Here is a 23,833-nt window from a genome sequence, read left to right as displayed (position 1 = left end):
CTAACTTAGCAATTATTTTTTCCAGATATCTATTAAATGGTTCATTTTTCAGTCTTGGTCTAAACCCCACATTTCAGTTAGGTATTCTTCCAGAGAAGGAAAAGAAATGCTTGATTAATCACCCTATGAGGAAAGCTGTAGCTGTAACACTTTAATATGTAGAGTCATGCAGTAGAGAAAGTCTTCAACACACTAAAAATACTGTGAGAAAAGGTAATTGTTTATAATGTAGCGTGAATTTTTTGATCCCCTTTGCTTTTAAAGAGTTTCAGCACAATATTTCACAAAAAAGTATCAATTTTGAATCTTATGGTTGCTTTAAATCAGTGTTCACTGAAGTATTTTCCCTAAAAACTCTCCCAGGTGGATTCTGCTTGCTGTTTAGCCTGTGTGTAACAGTGGATCCACTTGACTTCTCCCTTCCCTTGTTTTCCTCTGCACTCTCTTTAGTTCCTTCAGTCTGTGGAATGCTGTGCCCCAGACTTCTAGAAACATTACCTAAAATGATTTAGACTTCTCTGCTTTTTGGTGCAGAGCCTAGCACAATGGTCCTTACCCTGTTTGGTCTCTGCCTGCTTTGTAATATGAATAAACCTTTTTTGTTTTAGTCATAAAAACAGCAGGCCTGGTCTTATCAGAGCTTTATTGGATGAAATTTTAATTTTGTTTTCGGCTTGAAGCTAGTTGTAACAAGAAGGCTTTATAGTTTATAATAGTTGGCAACTGTAGCTATATAGTATTCAAAGAAGTGCAGCAGAAATAGAGTGCAGAAAACAGATGAACTGTTAAAAATTATTTGAGCTACTAGCAAATGCCTTGGTTTAAATTCTCTTTCAGAATTTAAACTGAACTTACAACCTACAGAGTTAATATAGAAATCTGTGGTTTTTACCAGACACTCTCCTAAGAGCAGCATCTCTTGGCCTGCTAGCCCTTGCAAACAGAGTTGCAAGCAGCAGTGGTTTTTTGCCTCCTCTCCCAGTTACTATTCCAGGGAATCTGTGTATTGTTCTGGAGGTGCCAAATGAAACTGAACTTCAGCACAAATACTAATGACACTGCTGTGTCAGGTGGTTGTAATGGACCATGAAAAGGTACTCTGCACCTGCAAAGATGTGTGGTGTATCACAGTAAAAACATTGGGTATGCATTAAAAAAAAAGTTCATAACGCTTCTCTCAGAAGAAAATTGAAACTAGTATCTAAGCAGAAAGTTTAATTATTTTTTTTACAGAAGGAAAAAATGTCAACTGCTGATATTTACCATTTGCCCAAGTATTTAATTCATATATGTATCAAACATGCACTGCCAGAAATAATAAAATTATCTCATAGATGGGATTTGTTTGTTTGCTTTGAAGGCTGAAAAAATCAGTTCATGTACAGCTGACTTGATTTCTTGCTCTCAAAGCTGTGTGGATAGTAGAATTTCCTATGGCTGCTAGTGAATTATGAGTCATTCTCAATTAAGAAAACTCATGTAGCTTGCCCTCTGAATCCATGAATTATGATGCCCTTATGCCTTTACACTTAAACTCTTCAATCACTACTGCCCAGAGGCTTTGCAGTCTTTTTATGTGTTTTGGTATGTTATATAGGAATGTCAGTGTTAGAACTGGGAATAGCCTTTGTTTCTAAACTGTATGACTGTCTGAACAGGATGAAGTGTGGAAATGATGGGTTTAACATAAAAGCTAGCAAAAAATGGTGAAAAGAAATTGCTTGTATTGTGAAGCCTAACGAATGGTGACACTGTTTTTCCTTAAAGTGCTAAATACTTTTTTGTAGTTTGTGAATACATGGCCTTTTAAGTGAATGTTCCTAACAACTTTATCAGAGCGGGTCAAATTTAAATGTTAATAACAGCACCTAGTTTTAAGCTGGTAGAGTGAGGAGATTTGTATCGGACTGTTTTCATAAAATGGTAGCCTGGTAAAGCTTATTAAAGGCTCCTGGGGCCTGGTTGGGAAATGGAGTGGGGTGGAATGAGCTGGATGACATGGAGTACACCCCTGTTACCTGCTGGCTGGCACTGGGGAGGCTGCTTGGAAAAAAAGTGCTTGTGTATGCTTGGCTTGCTCTTACCCTTCTTGCTGGTGTCCACTTTAGTGTACTCTCAGAAACAGGGTATTATGTTAGCTAGGCTTTCAGAAGACCCAGTATTGCTATTTTTATGTCTCAAAGCTATTAGCAGTGCCGATTTTGAAGGAGAGAAGGTAGCCTGAAGACAAAGACAACATGATTGTCACAATGTAAGAAATACAAATATGCTACTAAGGAGTCTTCCACCACCCCCTGGTGTCCTTTGAGCATAACAACAAAGCTTTTGATCTGATACATCCAGAGCAGTGTCACTTATAATCAGTACATGCTGACATAATTCACTATGTGATACAGCAGGTTGTCCTGGTTTCAGCTGGGATAGAGTTAACTGTCTTCCTAGTAGCTGGTACAGTGCTATGTTTTGAGTTAGTATGCGAAGAATGTTGATAACACTGATGTTTTCAGTTGTTGCTCAGTAGTGTTTAGTCTGAAGTCAAGGATTTTTCAGCTTCTCAAGCCCAGCCAGCGAGAAAGCTGGAGGGGCACAAGAAGTTGGCACAGGACACAGCCAGAGCAGCTGACCCAAACTGGCCAATGGGGTATTCCATACCATGTGATGTCCCATCTAGTATAGAAACTGGGGGGAGTGGGGGCGGGGGATCGCTGCTCGGGGACTGGCTGGGTGTCGGTCGGCGGGTGGTGAGCAATTGCACTGTGCATCATTTGTACATTCCAATCCTTTTATTATTACTGTTGTCATTTTATTAGTATTATCATTATTAGTTTCTTCTTTTCTGTTCTATTAAACCGTTCCTATCTCAACCCACGAGTTTTACTTCTTTTCCCGATTTTTCTCCCCCATCCCACTGGGTGGGGGGGAGTGAGTGAGTGGCTGTGTGGTGTTTAGTTGCTGGCTGGGGTTAAACCATGACACAGGTGGAAGAGCTTTCAATCAGGAAGGTAAGAAAGATACCACAATGTGTCCAAAACCTCTCTAGAGGTGAAAAGCAAAGCAGGTATTAGAAAAACAAATCAGGTACTCTGCCTCCCTATTTATGGTGCTAAACAATAAACCAAATTGTGCCCATTCAAACTTAAAAATAAAAGGCTGTAATTAAAAAGGAGTTATCAACTTCATAGTAGATTCTCCCTAATTTGCATTTTATTTAATCAAGACAATCTCTTGAGTCCAAAAATTAGCAATCTTGTTTACTGTCTCAAGACAAATACAGGTGTTGAATGTGTTACTGTGGTTTTCTTCTACCAGGATATTATCTTGCTAAATATGCAGCTGCATAGCTAATAAATGCATGATAAATTTATTATTATTCAAAAGCTTGATTATAGCTGTGAAAAGGAGTTTCTGAGCTCCTGATTTCCAGATAGGGCAGCAGTTCACCACAGATACACTGGCTTAGAGTTTTTAATGTCTGCTGCTTCTTAAGTCATGAGGAATTAAAACTTGAGTTTTGTTACCAAGGTTAAAAGAAAGGTAATGAATCGTGTGAGAGCAACAAATGTTGTTGGAAACTTGTAAGTGATTTTAAAGAATTGGTCAACGCTGATGATGTCTGCCATACAGCTTCTCAGGTGGGGGGGCAAATTGTGTAGTGCAACTGGAAAAAGTTGTCCTACTGCTGAAGCTCGCAAATTAGTTCAATATGGAAAAATATTCTAGTGGAGGAGTAAGTGTGTGGAAACTACAGAAACGACAGATAGCAGGTAACTAAATCCTATATCAATTTTGACATATCGGTAAATGACTTTGGCAATATATACCACAAAGAAACTTGTTAGTTTGTAAATTAGGACAACACTTAGTAGAGATGCTGTTCGTGGGGAAAAAAAGTCATGCTTCCATTTTTATGTTTCCATACTATGTTACTGAGTGTGGTGAGTGCTCTTCTATGAAGATGTTGGACACATTGATCAGATGTGTTTTGACATGCTGTGGGAACAGCATGGCATAAGAAATCAGTTATCTCTGGTCATAGATTGGTATGAAGTGTACAGAAGCACAACTCCTCTTCTCTGCCTTTCCACCTTAAAATTTGCACATTCCCAAGTGTCTTACCCCAAAATAATTTGGAGACAAGTATGTTGGAGACATATTGTTCTAAAACTTTATGCATGTTTAATATAGGTTAGCCTCAGGAAGGATAGAGGTTCTTCAGGAAGGCAGTAAGAAGTACTATTTGAAAGGTAGATTTCACAGGAAACAGAATTTAATCCAGAATAAAGAAAATGGAGTAGTTGAAGAAATGGTGCCACATAAAAATAAAATAATGCAATGATGGAGAAAGATCTGGCCATTTTCAACTACTGTGCTGTAAGTTCTAAATTGCACCTTGTATTTAACACCTTGATTCTTGACCAGACAAGAGTCTGACATAAGTCAAGCCCCATTTTCTTGCGTGCTTATGGGTGGACTAAGGGGGGCTGTATTTTGCATGTACAGACACATATCTGTGCTTTTGTATGAACACGTTGGGTTTATGCCACAGATGTTTTGGTGACATCCAGAAGTGATGTCTGGGTTATGATTTGAAAGAAGTTGTCTGCAATTCAGTCTGGTTTACCTGCCACATTATTGCAAAAGCATTGCTTGTCTTATATGAGAGAAGTGGTCTATATGCAAGGTCTCAGTGAAATTGCTCCAAGTCATGGATTAGAATTTTGCTGTAGGCTAATCACATTCTCGGCTCTAACAATGCCATAGATAATGAATCTATAAATGAAAATGTAATCTCATCTGCATCTGCTGCTTCTTCATCCTGATACTTTTTGTCTACCTCTACTGTTGTTCTTGAAACCTTCCCCCCTCTGGAAACAGTTCCTTGTGTATGTCTATCAGAAAGGACCGTACAGGGTATTTTCCCTTCCTTTCTTTTCTGGGAAAAGACAAGTCTGATGCTGATGTTATGTGTGAGTGTGAGCACAAGAGATCACTGTGACCACATGCAGTCATTTCAGAATGATGAATAGCAAGCAAAAACTTACCGTGTCTTATTTCTGGCTTAAACACTTGATAGTATTTACATCTGATTGCCTATTCTTAGTTTGTGGTGAGGACTGGAATAGATTTTTAAAGAAGGAAAATGGATTTTCTGACCTGTAGGGGAAAAAAGTAATTAAAGTCCATTTTCTCCTGCACTTTTCATGGTCTCAGCTCAGTTTATCATGTACTTTCCTTCTCTGGGCTTCTGATTTTTGTATTGGAATAAATAATTTTGGGTGTTAACTTATTAAACATATCAAGATGATTAAGCTGCTGAAAGGCTTTATGTTATAAGATACCATTAAGGAAATTTAAATAAGATCAGAAATGGTGTTTCTGTCAATGCTTGATTTGGGAAACTTGCCTCCTGAAATTCCCAAATAGCCAATGTCTGGCACAAGTTAACAAAACCATAATTATCTGACTGTAACTGTGCTACAGTCATGTGTAGTCAGGATCACCTCCCTGCCTCTGGGCTCAGAAAAAGGTGCCTTTACAAGTTTAGGGGCTTGTACTCTTAAACTCCTGTGGAAGGCTCTTGCTTTCTGTTTGAGTATTGTAGTGCTCTTGTTGTGGTGTTTCTAGATAAGTTGGTGGATGGTCTGAAGTTTGAGATAGCAGATTTACTCCCTAAATTTCTCCTTCCTGTAAGTTTGGTTCTCTGATTATATGCTAGTAATAACAGCAAATTACTGTCATGCAGCCTGTCATTTGGAGGTAATTACAGGGGGGAAAAAAAAAGGATGCTAAATGATGGGTCGTAAACTCCTTCCCATGGCAGATATCATCAGGAGTCAGTTAAGTTACAAATCCTTGAAAAATTTGCATGAGGGAAGGAGAGGCAGGCAGTGAAAAGGAACTCCACATCTCTGTGGCAGTGTGAAGAAGGGATTCAGTGTGAATCACCCAGAGCCTGGTAGAAATCTGAATGGCACATCCAGATCTGTGGCTCAGACCTGCTGCGCACCTTGCTGTGGAAGAGGTTGCAGCGGCAGCAGCAGCTGCTTCCCAAAGCTGCAGGAGGACCTTCACTGCGATTCGGTGCCTGGGGAGAGAATGCTTTCTGGAGATCAGAGCAGGGATGCTAGGCCAAGCCTACCTGGGCTATGAACAGAGAATCTTATTTTAAGTGCTATAAATGGCCTAGCAGTCAGCTTCAAGAGGATCAGGGGTTTTGAGGTGATTTGTTTTGTCTCTATCCTATAGTTTTAGATAGCTATGTTTTCAAAAGCTCTCTACTCCATGCCTCTGATGGGACTTACCCATCAGCTGGAACTGACTAGGAAAGGAAAGACAGGCTTGTGCATGTTTCCCTTTCCTCTGGAGATAAGGAGTGTCACTTCTAGTATATTTCCAGCCTTTGATATTTTAAAAGAAAAAGTTGTCTAGTGTGTTTTAGACAGTGTATCGGGTAAAACAAAAATGTCTTTTAATGATCTAGCTTCTCACTGGTTTTAATCTTAAAAAATGTAAATGCTGCAGCATTGCTATTTAAAAAATCAAAAGGCATCTTTTCCCCACCCTGTATTTCTAGAGATGATCTCTTAAATATGTAAAAAATATTATTTAAAAGGATAGTTGGATTAAATAGAATTACACCCACAGCGTTGAAATGGCCTAGTGCTCATGAGTAAGGGGAAATTGTATTGAAATCTTAAGAATAAAGAAATCAATATTGCCAAAGTGTGCAGAAGTCCAAATACATCAATGCCCATGGGCCACATTAAGTGCCTTTTGCAAACTTCAACACCCTGAAGTCATAAGATCTGGTTTGTGTGCCCTGTCTGGACAACTACATTGAATTGGATCCCAAATCAGTAGTAAAAATAACATGCAAAAGAACAGTTTTGTCATGGAAAGCTTGTGTTTGCTTGTATTTGTGGATCATGTGCTTTAAAAAGCTTAAAGAATATTAGTTTTCATTCTTGAGAAGCTTTTTATGTGTCTTTGAAGATGCTGGGTGAGAGTGTCAGAAAGGAAAGGGCTCTTTTTCCTTGTTGGTACATGAGTGTTGCAGATGGAGTGATGCACTTCACTCAGAGAGTAGTAGTGATATGTTTATTGATATAAAACAGTGATTTAACAAAGTTTGATAGTAAATGTGACAGTGGTTTAACAAGATTTATTTGATGGCAAGGTTCACTTGATATTTACTGCATAGAGGACAGGATCAGACAAAACTCTCAGGGAGACTCTCCTGTTGAGTCATGAGGTTCAGAATGGACCCGCTTGCTTTCTAAACTCCTCAGAGAGGAGTCTAGGTGTGGCTGGATCCACTGCTAGTCCCAGGCTTGGTTAACAGTTTATGTCTAAAGGATTATATATGCGCAATCGATCCTTCATGTCACTTAGCTAAGATTTCAAAGTTTAGCATGTTATTAATCACAGAGAATCTGTTGTAGCAAGGCATCTCTCAGCCTCCAGGACTAACCTTGAAAGGCATCCCTACTCAAGGGGAGATCCTGGTGTGCAGCCTGCTGCTGTGCAGGAGAGCTCAACAGGCCCTGGACTATCCACTATTTATGGAGCAAGACAATTGACTCATAGTCCTATTTGCATACTGACTACAGATGTTGGCTTCTTCCAAACTTGGCTTGAGTCAGACATTGACCAGCACTGTGGTTGGGTGGGTGCGTTGTTCAAATTAGCCCTTGGCTATTGTGTTGTAATCTGTCTCCCCCAAATCCACTTTGAGCTGGATGCAGCTGTCATGACCAGATGCATCCATTATGACTGCCACTGGTGGTTACCACTTGAATAAAGGTCAGGTTGGGGTGGGGGCGGCAGAGCACACTGCCACACTAAGGACGAGGGTTGAATGTAAGGCAGGTCTCGCAGTACGTCCTTGCCACCTACAGCCCCTGTGGTACTTCTAAGCAGTATGCTCCTGTGTGAAATACACAGCTACTGTGTGGAGTAACAGCTGGAGTCAGGGTGGCCTCAAAGAGGTGAGCCCTCCTTAGGCTATGAGTTATATGTAACCTTTACGTGTTACACCTGCTTGCCAATATCAGAATACTTAAGCTTCTTGCCCCAATGTTGGGCATTTAATTGCACAATTAGTGCACATTTTTTTAGTACTGGAATAACTTGTTTCTAAGTTGAAAAATAACATTTTTGCTGATTTACTTACTTTTTTTTTTCGTTAACTGTTGTGATGGTTAAATCTGAGCATTGACCTGTGACAAGTTATTTTTAGCTAACATGTCACCTGAATATATGAAAGATGCTTTAGTTCTGGACTGGTTAGTCATTCTCTCACTGACAGAGAGAAAATATTTAATTGCTTTTAACATCAGCCAAATTAGTGCATGCTATAGTTCTTATCTACTGTACAGCTCAATTTGCTGGTTATATTAAAGCTTTAAAAAGTTCCTTAAATCTCTTCAGTAGAGAAAAAAAGACCTATTATTTGTCTCTCTGGAGTGTACAAAGAGGCAATAATGAAGCACCCTAGTCCTCCTTGGGTCTAAACTGCATAATTATTGGAAATTTATTTGTGTAGTGACTGCTTTGTTACTGTAATTTGAAATTGCAAGCTAAGCCCACCTACTGCTGATCACCTGTGAAGCCCATTCTTCACAGTATTTGACATGAGCTCTGCATAGATACAAACTATTATTGCTGCTCACATTTGGCAAACAGCACTCTGCCTGCTCACAACCAGTGTAGAAAATGAGTAATGGCTTTTAATAAACTTCATTGTTCTGCTTGCAGTAAGGATAGGGTTCTTATAGTAATTGGACAATTGCACTGCATTGCAAGAGTTTTACTTGAGGAAGACTGAAGGAGAACTTACCCTATGGGAGTTTGCCACTAACGGGCATTAGGTTTCATCCACTCACCATGAGCTACCACAGGCTTTTAAAGTATCAGGGAAGGTATAAAATTAAAGTAATATTTCTTCTGAAGGGTTCTAGGAAAGATTAATAGAATACAAATGAGACTTGCTCTTTTTAAGAAAGTGTCTGCTGAACTGTATCACCAAGATCCAATGTGATGGATATGTGAGAAACAGAACTAATTTCTTGTCTTAAAGCCTCCTAAGTAGGCAGACCTGTGTGTGTTCTTATATTATATAACGCTGGCAATGACTGATGCCTGCTTGAAGTTCTGCTTGTCTCTCTGGCCAGGAGATTGTGGGGATGGGGGGAAGTCACTGCCTAGAATCATTAAAACTTTCCTCAGGCTTTCTGATATAATACAAGTTGTGTGTTTAAATTGAAATGAAACAACAAAACATACTAGATCACGGATCCAATTTGTAGGCTGGAGGCCACTAGCAGTTTCTGAAGTCTTTTTATGTGGTTCACAAAAGAACTCTCTTCTTATGGCTATCTTATTGTAGATTATTTTTGCTATGCAGGTCTCCAGCCTGAGCTCCCAGCTAATAACTGAAACTCCACAGATGAAGCTTTGGGACTTATTGATATTTTTTACCTGGAGGTTAAGGTGTGTGTAACAAAATGTATACCAAAGTTGGACTGTATCTTGCATTATACAGGCTGTCCAGACTCAGTCCAGGTATTTCTGCTTCTGTTGAAATCAGTGAGGGTTTTGCTGCTGATTTTGACTGGGTCAGGATTTCATCGTGGGTTTCTACCATTCTCATAAGTATGGGAAGCCCTAGCTTCTCTCTGATGCTACGCAGGAAATATGTTGCAAGTAAAATGTTTAGGGTTTGCTCTGTTCAATCTTAAAGTAATCACATATTTACAAAGTCCTCTTTTTGTGAAGTAAGGTGAATGTTTATGCATTGGTTGTATAGGTGCTGAAGAGCTCTACAGCACTGAGCAGGAACTCTGGATGGAGGCATCCGGCACAGGCTGAATGCAGTGGCGGCTTTGGTTATCCTAATAATGGAGGAAACCAAAAGGCAACTTGGTACTGCTGAATCATTCCAGGAAGAAACAGAACAGAAATTCAAAGTGTTTTATCTAAGCATGAAGTGTTAAAATTCCAGTATGTCCTTAAGCAAATGTCAAGAGAATATGATAAAGATATCTTCATGTATATATAAGCCCAGCTTATTATTACTGTAACAAGAAATTGCTTGTCAAAGACATGATATGAAAACATTTGACAGTCTTCATATTTTTTTCTTTCAAATAACATAGACTTTCCTTTTTTACTCTTAGCTACATTTTTACATTGAGATGAAAGAAAGCTGCTACTACTGGTTAGCTGCATTGCAGATGGTTAAAACTTAAAATCAAAGCTTGCAAACAAAAGACAGTCAACTGAAGATCTAGGCTTAAGCAGGTTCTTAAGATCTTGATGTTTAAAAGATCACTGAATTCACTTAAACAGGAATTTTCTCATTGGGTTGAGCCAGGGTTTGCTTCATTGTATGTTGCATGGTAAGAATGGAGCTGTTTTATTTTTGCATAGGAAATGATAGAATTTGTTACTGTTTATCTCGAAGGAATGCCAAAAGAGCTCCATATATGTATTTGTTCCTGACTTCAATACTGTATCAGTGGGCAGACTGTAAAATCTGTATGTGGGTGGAATTTACCAAGTGTCTTGCGCTAATTGAAAGGCTGAAGTGAAAAATGAGACCTCCAAGAACATGCTTGTATGTGGCAAAAAAGTTCCAGAAAACATTGCAAAGTGACTGTCATGGTTTAACCTCAGCCAGCAACTAAGCACCACGCAGCTGCTCGCTCGCTTCCCCCCCACCCAGTGGGATGGGGGAGAGAACTGGAGAAAAAAAAAAGAAAGTAGAACTTGTGGGTTGAGATAAGAACAGTTTAATAGAATGGAAAGGAAGAAAATAATGATGATAGTAATAACAATAATAAAAAGACAATAATAATAATAAAAGAATTGGAATGTACAAAACAAGTGATGCACAATGCAGTTGCTCACCACTTGCTAACCGATGCCCAGTTAGTTCCTGAGCAGTGATCCCCTCCCCAGGCCAACTCCCCCCAGTTTATATACTGGGTATGATGTCACATGGTATGGAATACCCCTTTGGCCAGTTTGTGTCAGCTGTCTTGGCTGGGTCCCCTCCCAACTTCTTGTGCCCTTCCAGCCTTTTTGCTGGCTGGGCAGGAGAAGCTGAAAAATCCTTGACTTAGTCTAAACACTACTTAGCAAGAACTGAAAACATCAGTGTGTTATCAACATTCTTCTCATACTAAATCCAAAACATAACACAATACCAGCTACTAGAAAGAAAATTAACTCTATCCCAGCTGAAATCAGGACAGTGACTTTCAAGGCTCAGTGTCCAAAACTATATTCCATAGTTTGGGTAATAGATAAGTCCAAATGGGTGGTTGTATTGTATTGGATCTCATTTTTTATCATGCATCTTCCAATCTTCATTTTAAAAAACTAACAACATTAAACAGTCTGGGCTTTTTAGATGAATGTTTTCAGTTTGCTTGCTATATTTATTTCTGCTGTAAAATATCTTCTGTGACAATTTAATTGTTGTTTGTTGAGTTTAAGTTGTGCATCTGCTTTCTAAATAGCGTATCTGAGCATGATGGCAGTTATATTATTTAGGAAGAAGTGTGCTGATTGTCACTGAAGAGACAAGCTGTGCTTATGAAGGTGTATGTTTCAAGTAAACTTGCAGAAAACAGGATGTATGAATCCATGCAAGCTATAGACGGGCAAAAGTGTCTTTTAAAAATATGGATGGCTTTCCCAGATCTTTAATAAAGAGGCTGATGATGAATCAATTGATAGCAGTCACTACCTGAAAAATACTTATTCTACTTGGTAGGCATACCCCCTCTAGGGGATTTGCTTTAGCAAAGTTTTATAGTTCACCAAGACATTAAATAATAGCACTTACAAAACCTGCATATAGACTTTGCTATCTTCTTTCCCTGTAGTAATCTTAGTCTTCAGACAAGACTCTAAAACATGTTTCAGACTTACGTTGCACACTTGTAATTATTTGTGATTTGGAAGCTTTCATCTTTGAGGGCTTGCCAGCTGGGGAAGTTGTCACAGGCAGCATTGGAAGAAAGATGAGCAGGAGGATCCAGAAAAGTAGTATAGAACTGCTAAATGGAGGGGCATCTGTCAGGGGAATTCTGATTCACACAGTCTTTTGGGCATCCCTGTTGTAAGCCATTGCTTGAAAAAGAGGGACAATGAAGCAACTTGAGAGCACTGTGTCAGTGAAAGCAGCTGTCATTCAGTGACCTCTCAGTCTCCAGTGCAAAATGTTCTGATGTGGGAGAGATTCTTAGCCAGCAGCTCGCTGGCAAAATGCTAGATTTATTTGCAAAGACTGCTAATGGAAGTTTTGGTCTTGCAAACACTGTTCTATAGTTAAATAGGATGGGCTACTCTGAGGATATGTGAATGACTTAGACTTTCTAATGTCAAGTTTAGCCACATTTGTAAAAGGAAGGGTGGAGAACTGGTGTTGAAACATTGCAGCAACTACAATGTTTCTTGTAAGAGATGGTGAATACCCACAGGGTAGAGAGTACTGAAGCTATAATAACCCACTTGTTGGATTTCATCACCACCATAAATGGCAACTAGACTAACTGATTTGAAAAGATATAAGTGCAATTATTATATTGTTTGCTCCAGCAAAATGTGGGGTATTGTTGCTGCTCTAACTCCTTTCCTGCATATAGAAATTACACTATTCCCTTCTGTGTTCGAAAGTGTTCACGTACCAGTGGCAGCGTGACTGTTTTTAAGGTGCCTGGGATATTTCTGTCTACAATGCAATACAGTCTCTGTGCACATAGCATCACATTTACCTGTCTCCATCTATGTTACTGATTTTGAACTCTTTACAAATGGAAAACTATCTACCTAGATCTACTCCCCTGAAAGTAGGGCCCAAAGTTAGAATCGTGCCACTATCTGCTTTTCAGAGTGGTAATGTACTACCTGCTTGCAGTGGGCATCTTTGCTGTAGTCCATGGTTAGCCAAATGTTTCCCAGATTATGCCACGTGTTGCATGATTTGTTGTACTTCGTTTCCAGGAATAGCGTGCAGCCCAGCAGTCCTGGGGAGGAACTAACAGAAAACAAAGCTGTGCTGGTTTCTCTTCAGCACATGGTTTAAAAATATGGATATACAAAATCAGGGTTTGGCAACTCAAATTACTGCAATTAGTTTCATAAAAAATAGTTCTGGTAATGAGCTTAACCTTAAACTGATTCACATGATCCTGACACGTGCTCAGCACTTTTGGTTTTTTTATGCTGTAAGTCATTGGGAATGAGGTCTCACAATCAAACCTTGTTGTGAGATTGTGGTCCTTTAGCTATGATACGGGAATCATGAATTGTAGTCCCTAACAGCTAATGAGTGTGGCAGTTTTCATCTAGGTAGGTGTGGGGTCGGGTACTTCAGTAACATAGGCTGGCATAACTTCACTGAATTTAAAAGTTGCATACTAAAGGCTCACACAACTCTTCTGTTGAAGAGCCAGAGTTTAGACCTCAGTTAAAGGAAGGCACAGCTTTTTGGAAAGTGGGAGCATAAACGATCCATTGGATAACACGTGCTTATAAAGAGTGCTGACCAGGGTGGGCATTTGGGTAGTGACGCTCGGGAAACAAGAGTCTGTCGCTGCATGTCAATCTGTAGCTCCACTTGGGAGCCACCCTGTCTGCTGACCTGTGCTGAGCTCAGGGCATGTGGCCAGGAAAGCGCAAACCAGCTCCTAGGAGAATGTCGAGCAGTTTTTGATCCTGATTTATATCGGTATGCATCAGCCTGCAATAGGAAGATACAATTCAAGAACGATGCACTACAGCACTCTTAAGTGGCAAGTGGTAGGCACAGGATTTCAAAATAAGGTCCAACTATAAGGAAATTGGACAGATGGGAATCTCAGAGGGAGTCCAAAGTACCCATGACAGGGGGGAAACAGATGACTGGCTTCTCTGATACCCTAATTGCAGTGTGAATAGAAACTTGTCACAGTTTTGCTCATTTGGCTTTCAGATATGTATATATGCCTTTTTGCATCCTGAGGACAAAAAGAGGGGTTTTGTAATTTTTTTCTGGGAATCATCAGGATTAAAATTTCAGTGCATGTGCTGTTGGTACTGACTGTGGTTCATACCAGCATGTTTCTGCCTTCTCATATCTTTTCTATAGAAGAGGACTCTTTCTCCTCTCCCCCCCATCAGCTTTGTGCTGAATGTAAAATTGGAGGCAGCTTGTTGCATTATGCACTTAGCTTTCAAAGCAGAAGCTGCGTGTCTGAAATAATTTTGAAAATGCACCTTGAGGAGAGAGATTTGTGCTTGCAGGCAGAGATTTTAAAGATTATATTTTGGAAAAGGTCCTTGTTCGTTTAGTATATGTATATTGTTGGTCATCTTTCTAGTTGATGTAATGGGAAAAGATGAATTTGGTTAGGAAGAATTATATGTATAATCTTTTGTTGAAATGTATCAGAAACTAGAACTTCTATGCTTAACAAAAGCATTGAAGTTGCATACAGAACTGTGATTCAAAACTGCTGTTCAGAGGAACAGAATTGAGACTTTTTATAAAGAAAAGATATCAAATTGTCTGCAGTAACATGATTACAAAATGGAGGTTAAGTATATCTCCCCTTTATTGTTCCACTCACTAGTCAAGATTTTGCCTTCTTCAAAGACTTCCATTACTATCTGATAAACTAGATTTTACCCATTATTTCTCAAAAAAAGAAACCAAAACCCCACCATTATATTGCTTCTGACATTTGAGCAGTATAGAGAACTTAACTGGCAAATAATTTTTTACTCGTATTGCTACGGATATCTTTTCCCTTGTTGTTTTAGATGTTAATTAAAACCTTCATTTCAAAAAATTGTACTTGTTACAGGATTTCAAAAAGTGTTTGTGAAACTTTTATGTAACTGAGGCACCCTAAATGGCACCTAAAGGTCTACCACATAAATCCTGTATTTTGCAGAGAAGCTCAGGATTGAACAAGCTGAATGAAGTTGATTATAAATTATATTGCAATATCAAGTAAATGTGGGTGTACTTTATAGGCAGTAGATAATCATGCCCATGTGCATATGGCAGCTGTAAATCTGAGTTAATTGGGGGGGCATCCTGTCATGCCTGATGGGTAGGTTCCTGTGACATTGAAGGGATCACTATGAAATTTTTAATACAAATGCAGTGCGATTATTTGTTCTCTTTTTTCATTTAATGAAGTTGCTTATTCTACCCCCAAGTTGCAGTCTGAACACTGCTATATAAACCCTCTTTACCCCTTGTTAACTTTTCCATCTGAGAATGGAGGGATTAATTACATCTACCAGATCTGTTTGCCTTGCTACTTTACTGTATTTTCACTTCACTTGTAGACTTCAATGCAGTATGTATTTAAATATGAACAAGCAGAATGGCTGAAAGTGTCTGTGGTAGTGTTTTGTCAAAACCAGCCTCTCGTTATCCTAGCTTTTCAGTATTTTTGCCTTGTACAATGTCTCTATTCATTATCCTAGGTGCTTAGAAGTGTATGTACTCAATATCCATAGCCTTAAGTAACGCAACTATTTCTCCCATTTACAGTTTGAAGTTGTTCGGCCTTGTTGTTCTTGCTTTTAGAACTATTCAATGGTGCTGTCCTGAGGTGTCTTTAAGATCTAGGTGCACACTCTGATGCTACTGCATATTCTTGTAGTTCTGTTGGTCATAGTGTAGTTACATCTTTAAATGACTACTTACACTGTTGAGAATTCAGGATCTTAAATAGTCAGTTGCAATGTATCAGTATAGCATCAAACTGAGGAATAATGGGGCCTGTTTATCTATGCCGAGATATACCTAGTGCGGCTCTGATCTTTTTTCCTCCTTTTATTTTTTTTAATAAATTGGTTCAATGCATGTTCATTTTCAATATTTATTGAATATTTTGTGGAAATATTTTAATAGCTAAAGCCGATATGAAATGGTTATAAATATTTTTTTAATAGCAAGTGCATTATGTTTTGGAAAGAGTGAAAAATGAGAGAAAAGATGGCATGTAAGTCCACAGCAAACTGTCTCACTTTCCCTCCCTGTCTGAATCTACTCTGCCTTATCTTTGTCCAACTCAGCCTCCTTCAGCTCTGATCATCTGAAGTTAGCAGAACCATTCAGTTTCCATGCTCATTGTAGACCAAGTCCTTTGGCTTTTGGTTCTCTGTCAAAAGTGGTGATACTTTTATGATCCACGTCCCTGTCCACGAGAAGCTCTGTTGTTGCGTCCCTTCAGAGATGATAGCAGATTCAGTCATTGCCATCAGAGAGTAGCTGGGAGAACTTGAGAAAAGATGAGCTTGGCTGAAGATGTGCAAGATGGTTGTTTAGCATACAGCTGTTCCCTGGAACTGTACAAATTTCTTCTCCCCATCCCAGCACAAACATACTGAAGTGCTTGGTTGTAGGAATAAAAGGGTTTCAGAGCTATAAATACAGACTGTGGGCAGCTCTGATACAAAGGACTGTCTGTATGACACAGATATTAATATTTTAGTGAAGAAGGGAGCCAAATTACAGTATGTGTCTAGGCAGGAGGAATGCAGAAAAATAACTGCATACACTTCATGCAGTATAATTACACAGTAACATAACAATAATGTAAAATGGGGAATGATTTTAGGAAAAGAATGTGAAAATACAGATTTAATGATGACCATGTGCATGTTCCTGGCAGAATATTTTTTTCTGTTGTAAGGCATCTTTTGAGTGAGAAATTCACTCCCCTCCTCTCCACCCTGCTGAACCAGTGGACTTTACCTCCCTGTTAACTCCTAGAATTTCTACAGCTTTTTATCTAGCTGCTGTTATCAGGATGGTGTTAACTATCTGATGACTTCTCTTGCTGTTTCAGGTAGAAGGCAGCATGCTGCAAGCAATACTGTTAAAATCATGTTGTACTCAAATGATCAATTAGGTTTTTTTGGAACAGGATGCTCAAGAGCTTAGTATATACCAAAATGTATTCCGTGTACATAATGTAAGCCCATTTCAGAGCAAGCCTAGCGCTGGAAATAAGACATTTGCGTTTTCTAATTGTGCTGTTATGTACACAGTTAATGTGGGATTATATTGATAGTCCTATAAAACTGCCATATAGTTCAGGTATTAGGTAGATGTCTCAAATCAGCAGATACCTTCCTGTAGTGTCAAGGATTTGCTAGTACATTGTTCATGAGCTTGATTCTCCTGAGCTGGCTGAGGGATGGAGGAAACAGAAAAGGAAAACACTGGCACTGTCAATGTATGTTGTTAATGCTGAAGTTTTCGGGCATGGTTCTGTAATTTAGTGTGATCTAACTTGTACTTGCTGTCAAAAGTCCTCAAAGTTCTTTTCCTCACCTGATCTGAGTGGAACACATTTGCAAAGCCCACTTTTCGGTGTATTTTGTCTATCCGAAGGAGACATAAGGGGGTTCTTTGATTATTCTGTATCATGGAGACAATTCACAGCAATCACTTGCATTTTAATGCAGTACAGAGCAGAAAAGGAGAAAGGAAGGATTTCACAGTAGTTTTGCTTAGAGGACCTCCCTGCATATGACAGGAAACATGCAAACTCACTGGTCATCAGGATGCTTAAGAACTTATTTCCAGTAACAGAATACACACAATTTATGCTTTATGTGCGTTATACTACTCTGAATGTTACTGCTTTATTGAAGAAATACTCAAACAAGGAATTTGTGAGCTTTTTAACATGCATCTAAATCTTTCTATATGATGATGATCTTAAATTTCACATGTCATTACAGAAAGGAAGTTGTGTATTACACTTTTGCTTCAGTTTTATCAGTTCCAGTAGTTTTATATTTACCTTTGGTATTATTGGTTGTTTTGAAATACAGTGTTCGTACAATACCCAACAGAGTAGTATTTTTTTTTAATAATTAAAATATGGTGAATCTTTTTTCTTACAGAAGTTTTGACGTTGGGCTACATCGCTTTCTTGTCAGGTAAGCTAATACTTACATTGAATTGCAATTCCATATTAAAAAGCATTTCCATTGTTATCAGTAGAGATAGCCACATGAACTCAATACTACTTGATGTTTTCTATGGCAAGATCCTCTTTCATCTTCCATTTACATATTAGTTTGAGAAACTTTAACTATTTGGCTTGGATATCTACCCAGTGTTATTCGCTAAGGAACCTCCTCAGGTGTCCTTCAGGAAAACCTTGATTCAGGAAACTTCAGTGGCAGTGTTCCATTCATTCCTGAGGAAATCTTAATTTTTCTTATACTGAAGAAAAACTTTTTCAAGTTTTTTCCACTGGTTACTCAAGTACCTTCATACCTTCTAATAAAGGCTTGAATTTTATAGAAAACTGTGACTGTGGAGGGGAGTTTTATCTTCTCAACAGAAAACTTGATTGATTCGATGCACGGGTTGGACTATGTTCTGAAGATGAATAAGAAAAGTGGAATAATTGTTGTGTTTTGTCTGACATTTAGAGGAATGCAGTGATTAAAGCAGAGCACTTCAACAAGAAAAGGGAGGTTAATGCATTTGAATGCTACACTGAGGAACTGTTTTTGCTGTTTGGAGTTCTTTTGTGTGAGCAAAGACAGAGGTGTTCACTAATATGTGTTTGCAATCATTTTTAATAACATACCTATCACTATCTACTGATCTTTACAAAGAAGTGTGATATTTACCATGAAAGATTAAATTTGCCATGGTCTTTAGGCCCTTAGAGAGTTTATTCTCTCAGTTATTTCATCCCACTAAAATGCTGCAACATCCACCTGTGAAGAACTTTTACCTTGGAAGAATGAACCCAATATGTGAGCCAGAGCATGCTGTTTGGGTCCCACCATAAGGATCAGGTGATGTTAGGCTTCCCTTGATTTGGCCTTGCTACTGAACTCATTTAGGCTACTTTGTCATATTTTCTGGATAAAGACTCTGTTAAGCCTTCACACTCATGAGTCCTTGTGGCCTTAATGCAGAGGTTTTTGGCACTGATTCACAGGCTCCCAGAGCTCAAACAAGTTGGTTGCTCCTGATTGCTTTTTGCTCCTCTGGTCACTCACTTGAAGCATGTATTTTCTAATGTTTTCAGAACCCTGCTAATTGCTCTTGACTGTAGCTAGTAAAAGAAGCATACAGCTCCAGACAGAATGATAAATGTCTAGAAGCATTTCTCTGCCTTAGGCTCAGCATCACTTGTAAGTGTTCTTTTCACTTTGTCCTGTGAAGTATCTACGTATACCCCTTTCAGATTCAGCTCCTCTAGATTATCAGTGCTATGGCTAAATCCAGGAAAAAATGGTAATTCTGTGTCCAAAGTCTGGGTGCCAGTTGGACAATAATACAAAGGGTGTATCGTAAAGGGAAGAATACTGAGTAGTATCATATTGAACACCATGCTTTTGTGGTTTAAACTAAATACAAAAACCATGAAAGATACAAGACACACAAAGCCTATGTCATGGGGAAAATTAGGTTTGTTCTAAGGTTGCACAGGCAAACCCCCAACCTGACATCTCATAACCTTTGAGCAGTAGGCTTTGTAACATTAGGATTATTTTATGTATTTCTTTGCATGTAACATGACAGCTTTTAACAGACAGCTCTCCTCACTAAAGCCGTAGCGTCAATATTGCTGAAGATATATGTATTTCAGTGTGTAGATACAGTTTTTAGACTACTGAATGTATTTAAGTTCTGGTATCAGTTCTACAAAATCAGTCTCATTTATGTTTTGACCAGCGGATTGATTTTTTTTTTTTTTTTTTAAATAATCATATAAGAAATGGAAATCATCATATTAAGAAATGGTTTAAAATTATGCTACTGTTGTAAAGGGAATACAGTGCACAAGAAAGTCTCCTGGGAATGTGGACAACTACTTAACCAAGAATAGAATCATGGTAAGCATTGATGTACTAAGTTTGAGCCCCTGGTAATGCTTCTGCCACAAAACATGCTTTCACTTGCTTCATACAAAGAATGTCATAACATACTATTTTCTTATACTGCATTGTTTTACATCCTGTGAAGATGCAGTATTGGAGTGTTACACTCATGCAATCCCTGGACTGTAAATAGCCATTGAATTTGAATGAGTTGAATGTCATCTTTGACTAAAGTGTCATTTTTTCAAAGCCAACTGTGGGTTCTATGCGGTGTGGTGCTCTAACCTTCGACAGCTTTAATACTTCATTCTCAGTCTGTCGCCTACCCCTGTTAACAACTTGGGGAGCCATCAGATACTTTCTCTCTAACTCTACTGCTAAGGAGGAAAAACTGTTCCCTTCTGTTGTAGCAGTATGAGTTTTGCTTAGGTTTCCTTAACTGAAAAAAAAAAAAAAAAAATTCCTTTGTTTAGTAGGTGTCTTTTGGACTAGGAAACAGAGGACTTGGTGTTACATCTCTGCTGTTGGTCTGCCACGTGACCTTTAGAAAGTTATTGCCTTTGGTTTTGCCTGTTTAGACAATCTATGCTCCTAAGAACTTGCAGATATGTGATTGTTCCCCTGTACTCGGCACTGGTGAGGCCGCACCTCGAGTACTGTGTTCAGTTTTGGGCCCCTCACTACAAGAAAGACATTGAGTTGCTGGAGCGTGTCCAGAGAAGGGCAACCAAGTTGGTGAGGGGCCTGGAGCACAAGTCTTATGAGGAGCAGCTGAGGGATCTGGGGCTGTTTAGTCTAGAGAAGAGGAGGCTGAGGGGAGACCTTATCGCTCTCTACAACTACCTGAAGGGGGGTTGTAGTGAGGTGGGTGTTGGTCTCTTCTGTCAGGTGGCTGGAGATAGGACAAGAGGAAATGGCCTCAAGTTGCTGCAAGGGAGATTTAGGTTAGATATTGGGAAAAATTTTTTTTTACTGAGAGGGTTGTCAGACATTGGAATAGGCTGCCCAGGGAAGTGGTTGAGTCACCATCCCTGGAGGTATTCAAAAACTGAGTAGATGGGGTACTTCAGGACATGGTTTAGTGGGCATGGCTGATGGTTGGACTCGATGATCTTGAAGGTCTTTTCCAACCTAAATGATTCTATGATTCCATATTCTTCTTCTGTGTTCATATAGTATGTCATACATGGTCCTCTTCACAGTTTGGGTTTCTATGTGTGAAATACCAACAGTGGGGGCAAAAAAACCCAAACCCAATCAAACCCTAAACAAACCAGAGTTGCAGGAAGTGTTGAAAAATCTATGAATTGAGATTTAAAATGTTCAAGAGATGTTATATTGATTTAAATATAAGGACGCCACCCTGCAGTGGAACAGGGAACCCAGTATGATGCTTTCAGATATAAAATGCAAGGTCAACAAAACTAAAACCAGTCTCTGCTAAAGGGCCAATCTGTGCCCAATTACTTATTAAAATGCTGATTGAAGGGACTAGGGCTGTACATAGTCTGGAATACACAGTCAATGGCTTGCCCAAGGGAAGCATGACACGAAGTATGACAGAGAATTATGTTAAAGAATTTTCAACCGTGGGTTTCTCTAGGTTTGCTTTATTAACAACTCAGAGTTGGGCCACCACTGCAGTGAATGGCGCACTTCCAAAAGTTTCCAAATCTTATATACCCTTTTGCCACCCATTGTCCCAATCCAAAGTCTCTGTGATTTTCCAGCCGATTCTCTGTTCTCATATCGTTATCATTCATCATCTTATCTCATCCATTCTCCATTCTCATGTCTCGGTTCTTCTGAGATTGGTGGTAACAGGCAGAAAGTCTCTGGTCACCATCATCACTTATCTTCTTACACTTCAAAGGTACCTATGAATTTCTAAAGAAACTACTCAGGTTATTTTATTAATTTATCTTGTTCTAAAGTTAATCACTTACTCCCATGTCTTAGGTCTAAGATGTATGATCCTTCCTCTATTGATTCAGCTTGACTGAATTCTAAGTCATCCATGAAGAGGGAGTCTCATAGAACAATTATGCAGCTCATAGATATTGTTTTATATGGACCTGCATTCTATTAATCATATCTAAACCAATATCTAATCATTAGTTATATGTCTAATATGAATAGTCTTAAAACAATGAGGCTTAAGGCCTAGTTCCTTTTACAAATTACAGCCACACAGCTGCTTCTGTGTTCTTAGCAAAAAATAAATATAAAATAATTTCTGTCCATCCATCTAGCTGTGGCTTGAACTATGCTTCTGATATGGTTTTTAAGATAGCTTAGGTTTAAAAATCCCATCTTTTAAAATGTATTTGTTATTGAAAAGTGTGTATTATACTGAAATGGCTAATTATGTGGTGTTTACTGGCTTGGGCTGAACTGGATTGTAGGACTAGATTTCTGATCACTTTACTTGCATGCTGAAATATGGTGGCATCCTGGAACTACTGTGAAACTAAAGTGCAGTTGAGTACGTCGGGGTCTGGGCCTTGAACATTTGTTAGCTATACCATAATGTTTGAAGCAGGGATCCTGAAAGTTCATGGGGGAAAGATCAGTAATTTCATGATGAAAACTGAGTTTTGATACTATCCATTAAAAATGTACTACCATACTTGGAAGGTTATTTGCCCACTGTTTTCACACAATGATATAAAAGAAAGTATTTGTTACTTCTTTTAAGATCAGCAAAATTATTGATCCATGTTATTTGTCACACAAGCACTATACAAACATAGTAATTTTTTCATTGTGACTACAGGAAAAACAACCCTGTTCCTCCTAAATCTAAGCATCCTCAGAATGGAGCAATGGGTATATTTTCAGAGTTCAAGATGCATAAAAATAGCCTTTGGGGTAGCAGTTTAGAGGGTAAAGAGCAAGAGAGAGGCTGCCTGGTGCTGTTTGCTCACTGAAGCTATTTTATCCAGGCATTTCATCCAGTGCTGAGAACAGGGCATTGGATGAAATAAAATTGTGAACATATGAGAATATTTACTGTTCTAATGCCAAACAGTGCTTCCTTTAGGGCAATGCTGATGAGGGCAGTGGAGAAGAATGACAGTTTCTGGAGGCATGATCCTTTTGAAAAATCTCCACACTTTCAGCACTGCTGTGCTGTGGGAAAAGTGTGAATCATACTCATTTCAGTACAGATCTGGCTGTGAAAAGAGCCGCAGGACTGTGCACCCCCAATGTCTCCCAAAGGTGTCCATCTGTTAGCAGTGCTCACAGCTCACCCCATGGTTTGCAATTACTTTAGCTTGTTTCAAGTTGCAGGTTATTTAGGTTTAGCTTACTACCTTGTGCAAAGGTTCTCCAAATGCAACACTTGAAAATCTTCCCCTTTTCTAGTTTTCTTAAGTGAAGCAAGGCATAGTTTAGCTCTGGGATCAAAGTTTAGTATGTGTTGCCACCTCTGTTGATTTTTAGTTAGAAATGGGGCACCTCCATGTAAGGGCATGTCCTGGTTTCAGCTGGGATAGAGTTAACTGTCTTCCTAGTAGCTGGTACAGTGCTATGTTTTGAGTTCAGTATGCGAAGAATGTTGATAACACTGATGTTTTCAGTTGTTGCTCAGTAGTGTTTAGACTAATGTCAAGGATTTTTCAGCTTCTCATGCCCAGCCAGCGAGAAAAGCGGAGAGGCACAAGAAGTTGGCACAGGACACAGCCAGGGCACCTGACCCAAACTGGCCAATGGGGTATTCCATACCATGTGACGTCCCATCTAGTGTAGGAACTGGGAAGTGGGGGCGGGGAATCGCGGTTCGGGGACTGGCTGGGTGTCGGTCGGCGGGTGGTGAGCAATTGCACTGCGCATCATTTGTACATTCCAATCCTTTCATTATTACTGTTGTCATTTTATTAGTGTTATTATTATCATTATTAGTTTCTTCTTTTCTGTTCTATTAAACTGTTCTTACCTCAACCCACGGGTTTTGCTT

At 39.1% G+C, this 23,833-nt stretch overlaps 1 protein-coding gene across 1 annotated transcript in view; it reads left to right on the top strand.

Moving 5' to 3' along the window:
- HHAT (hedgehog acyltransferase) overlaps nucleotides 1–23,833 on the top strand; it is a 113,141-nt gene that overhangs the window by 23,937 nt on the left and 65,371 nt on the right. Inside the window, exon 8 of the mRNA XM_052806640.1 lies at nucleotides 17,929–17,964. Coding sequence (XP_052662600.1) covers nucleotides 17,929–17,964 — 36 coding nt within the window. The remainder of the gene's footprint in view (nucleotides 1–17,928; nucleotides 17,965–23,833) is intronic.

This window comes from Harpia harpyja, chromosome 13, assembly GCF_026419915.1.
Source record: "Harpia harpyja isolate bHarHar1 chromosome 13, bHarHar1 primary haplotype, whole genome shotgun sequence".
Lineage (NCBI taxonomy): Eukaryota > Metazoa > Chordata > Aves > Accipitriformes > Accipitridae > Harpia > Harpia harpyja.
Note: the sequence above shows the minus strand (reverse complement) of the source record. Positions and strands in the feature narration are given on the sequence as shown.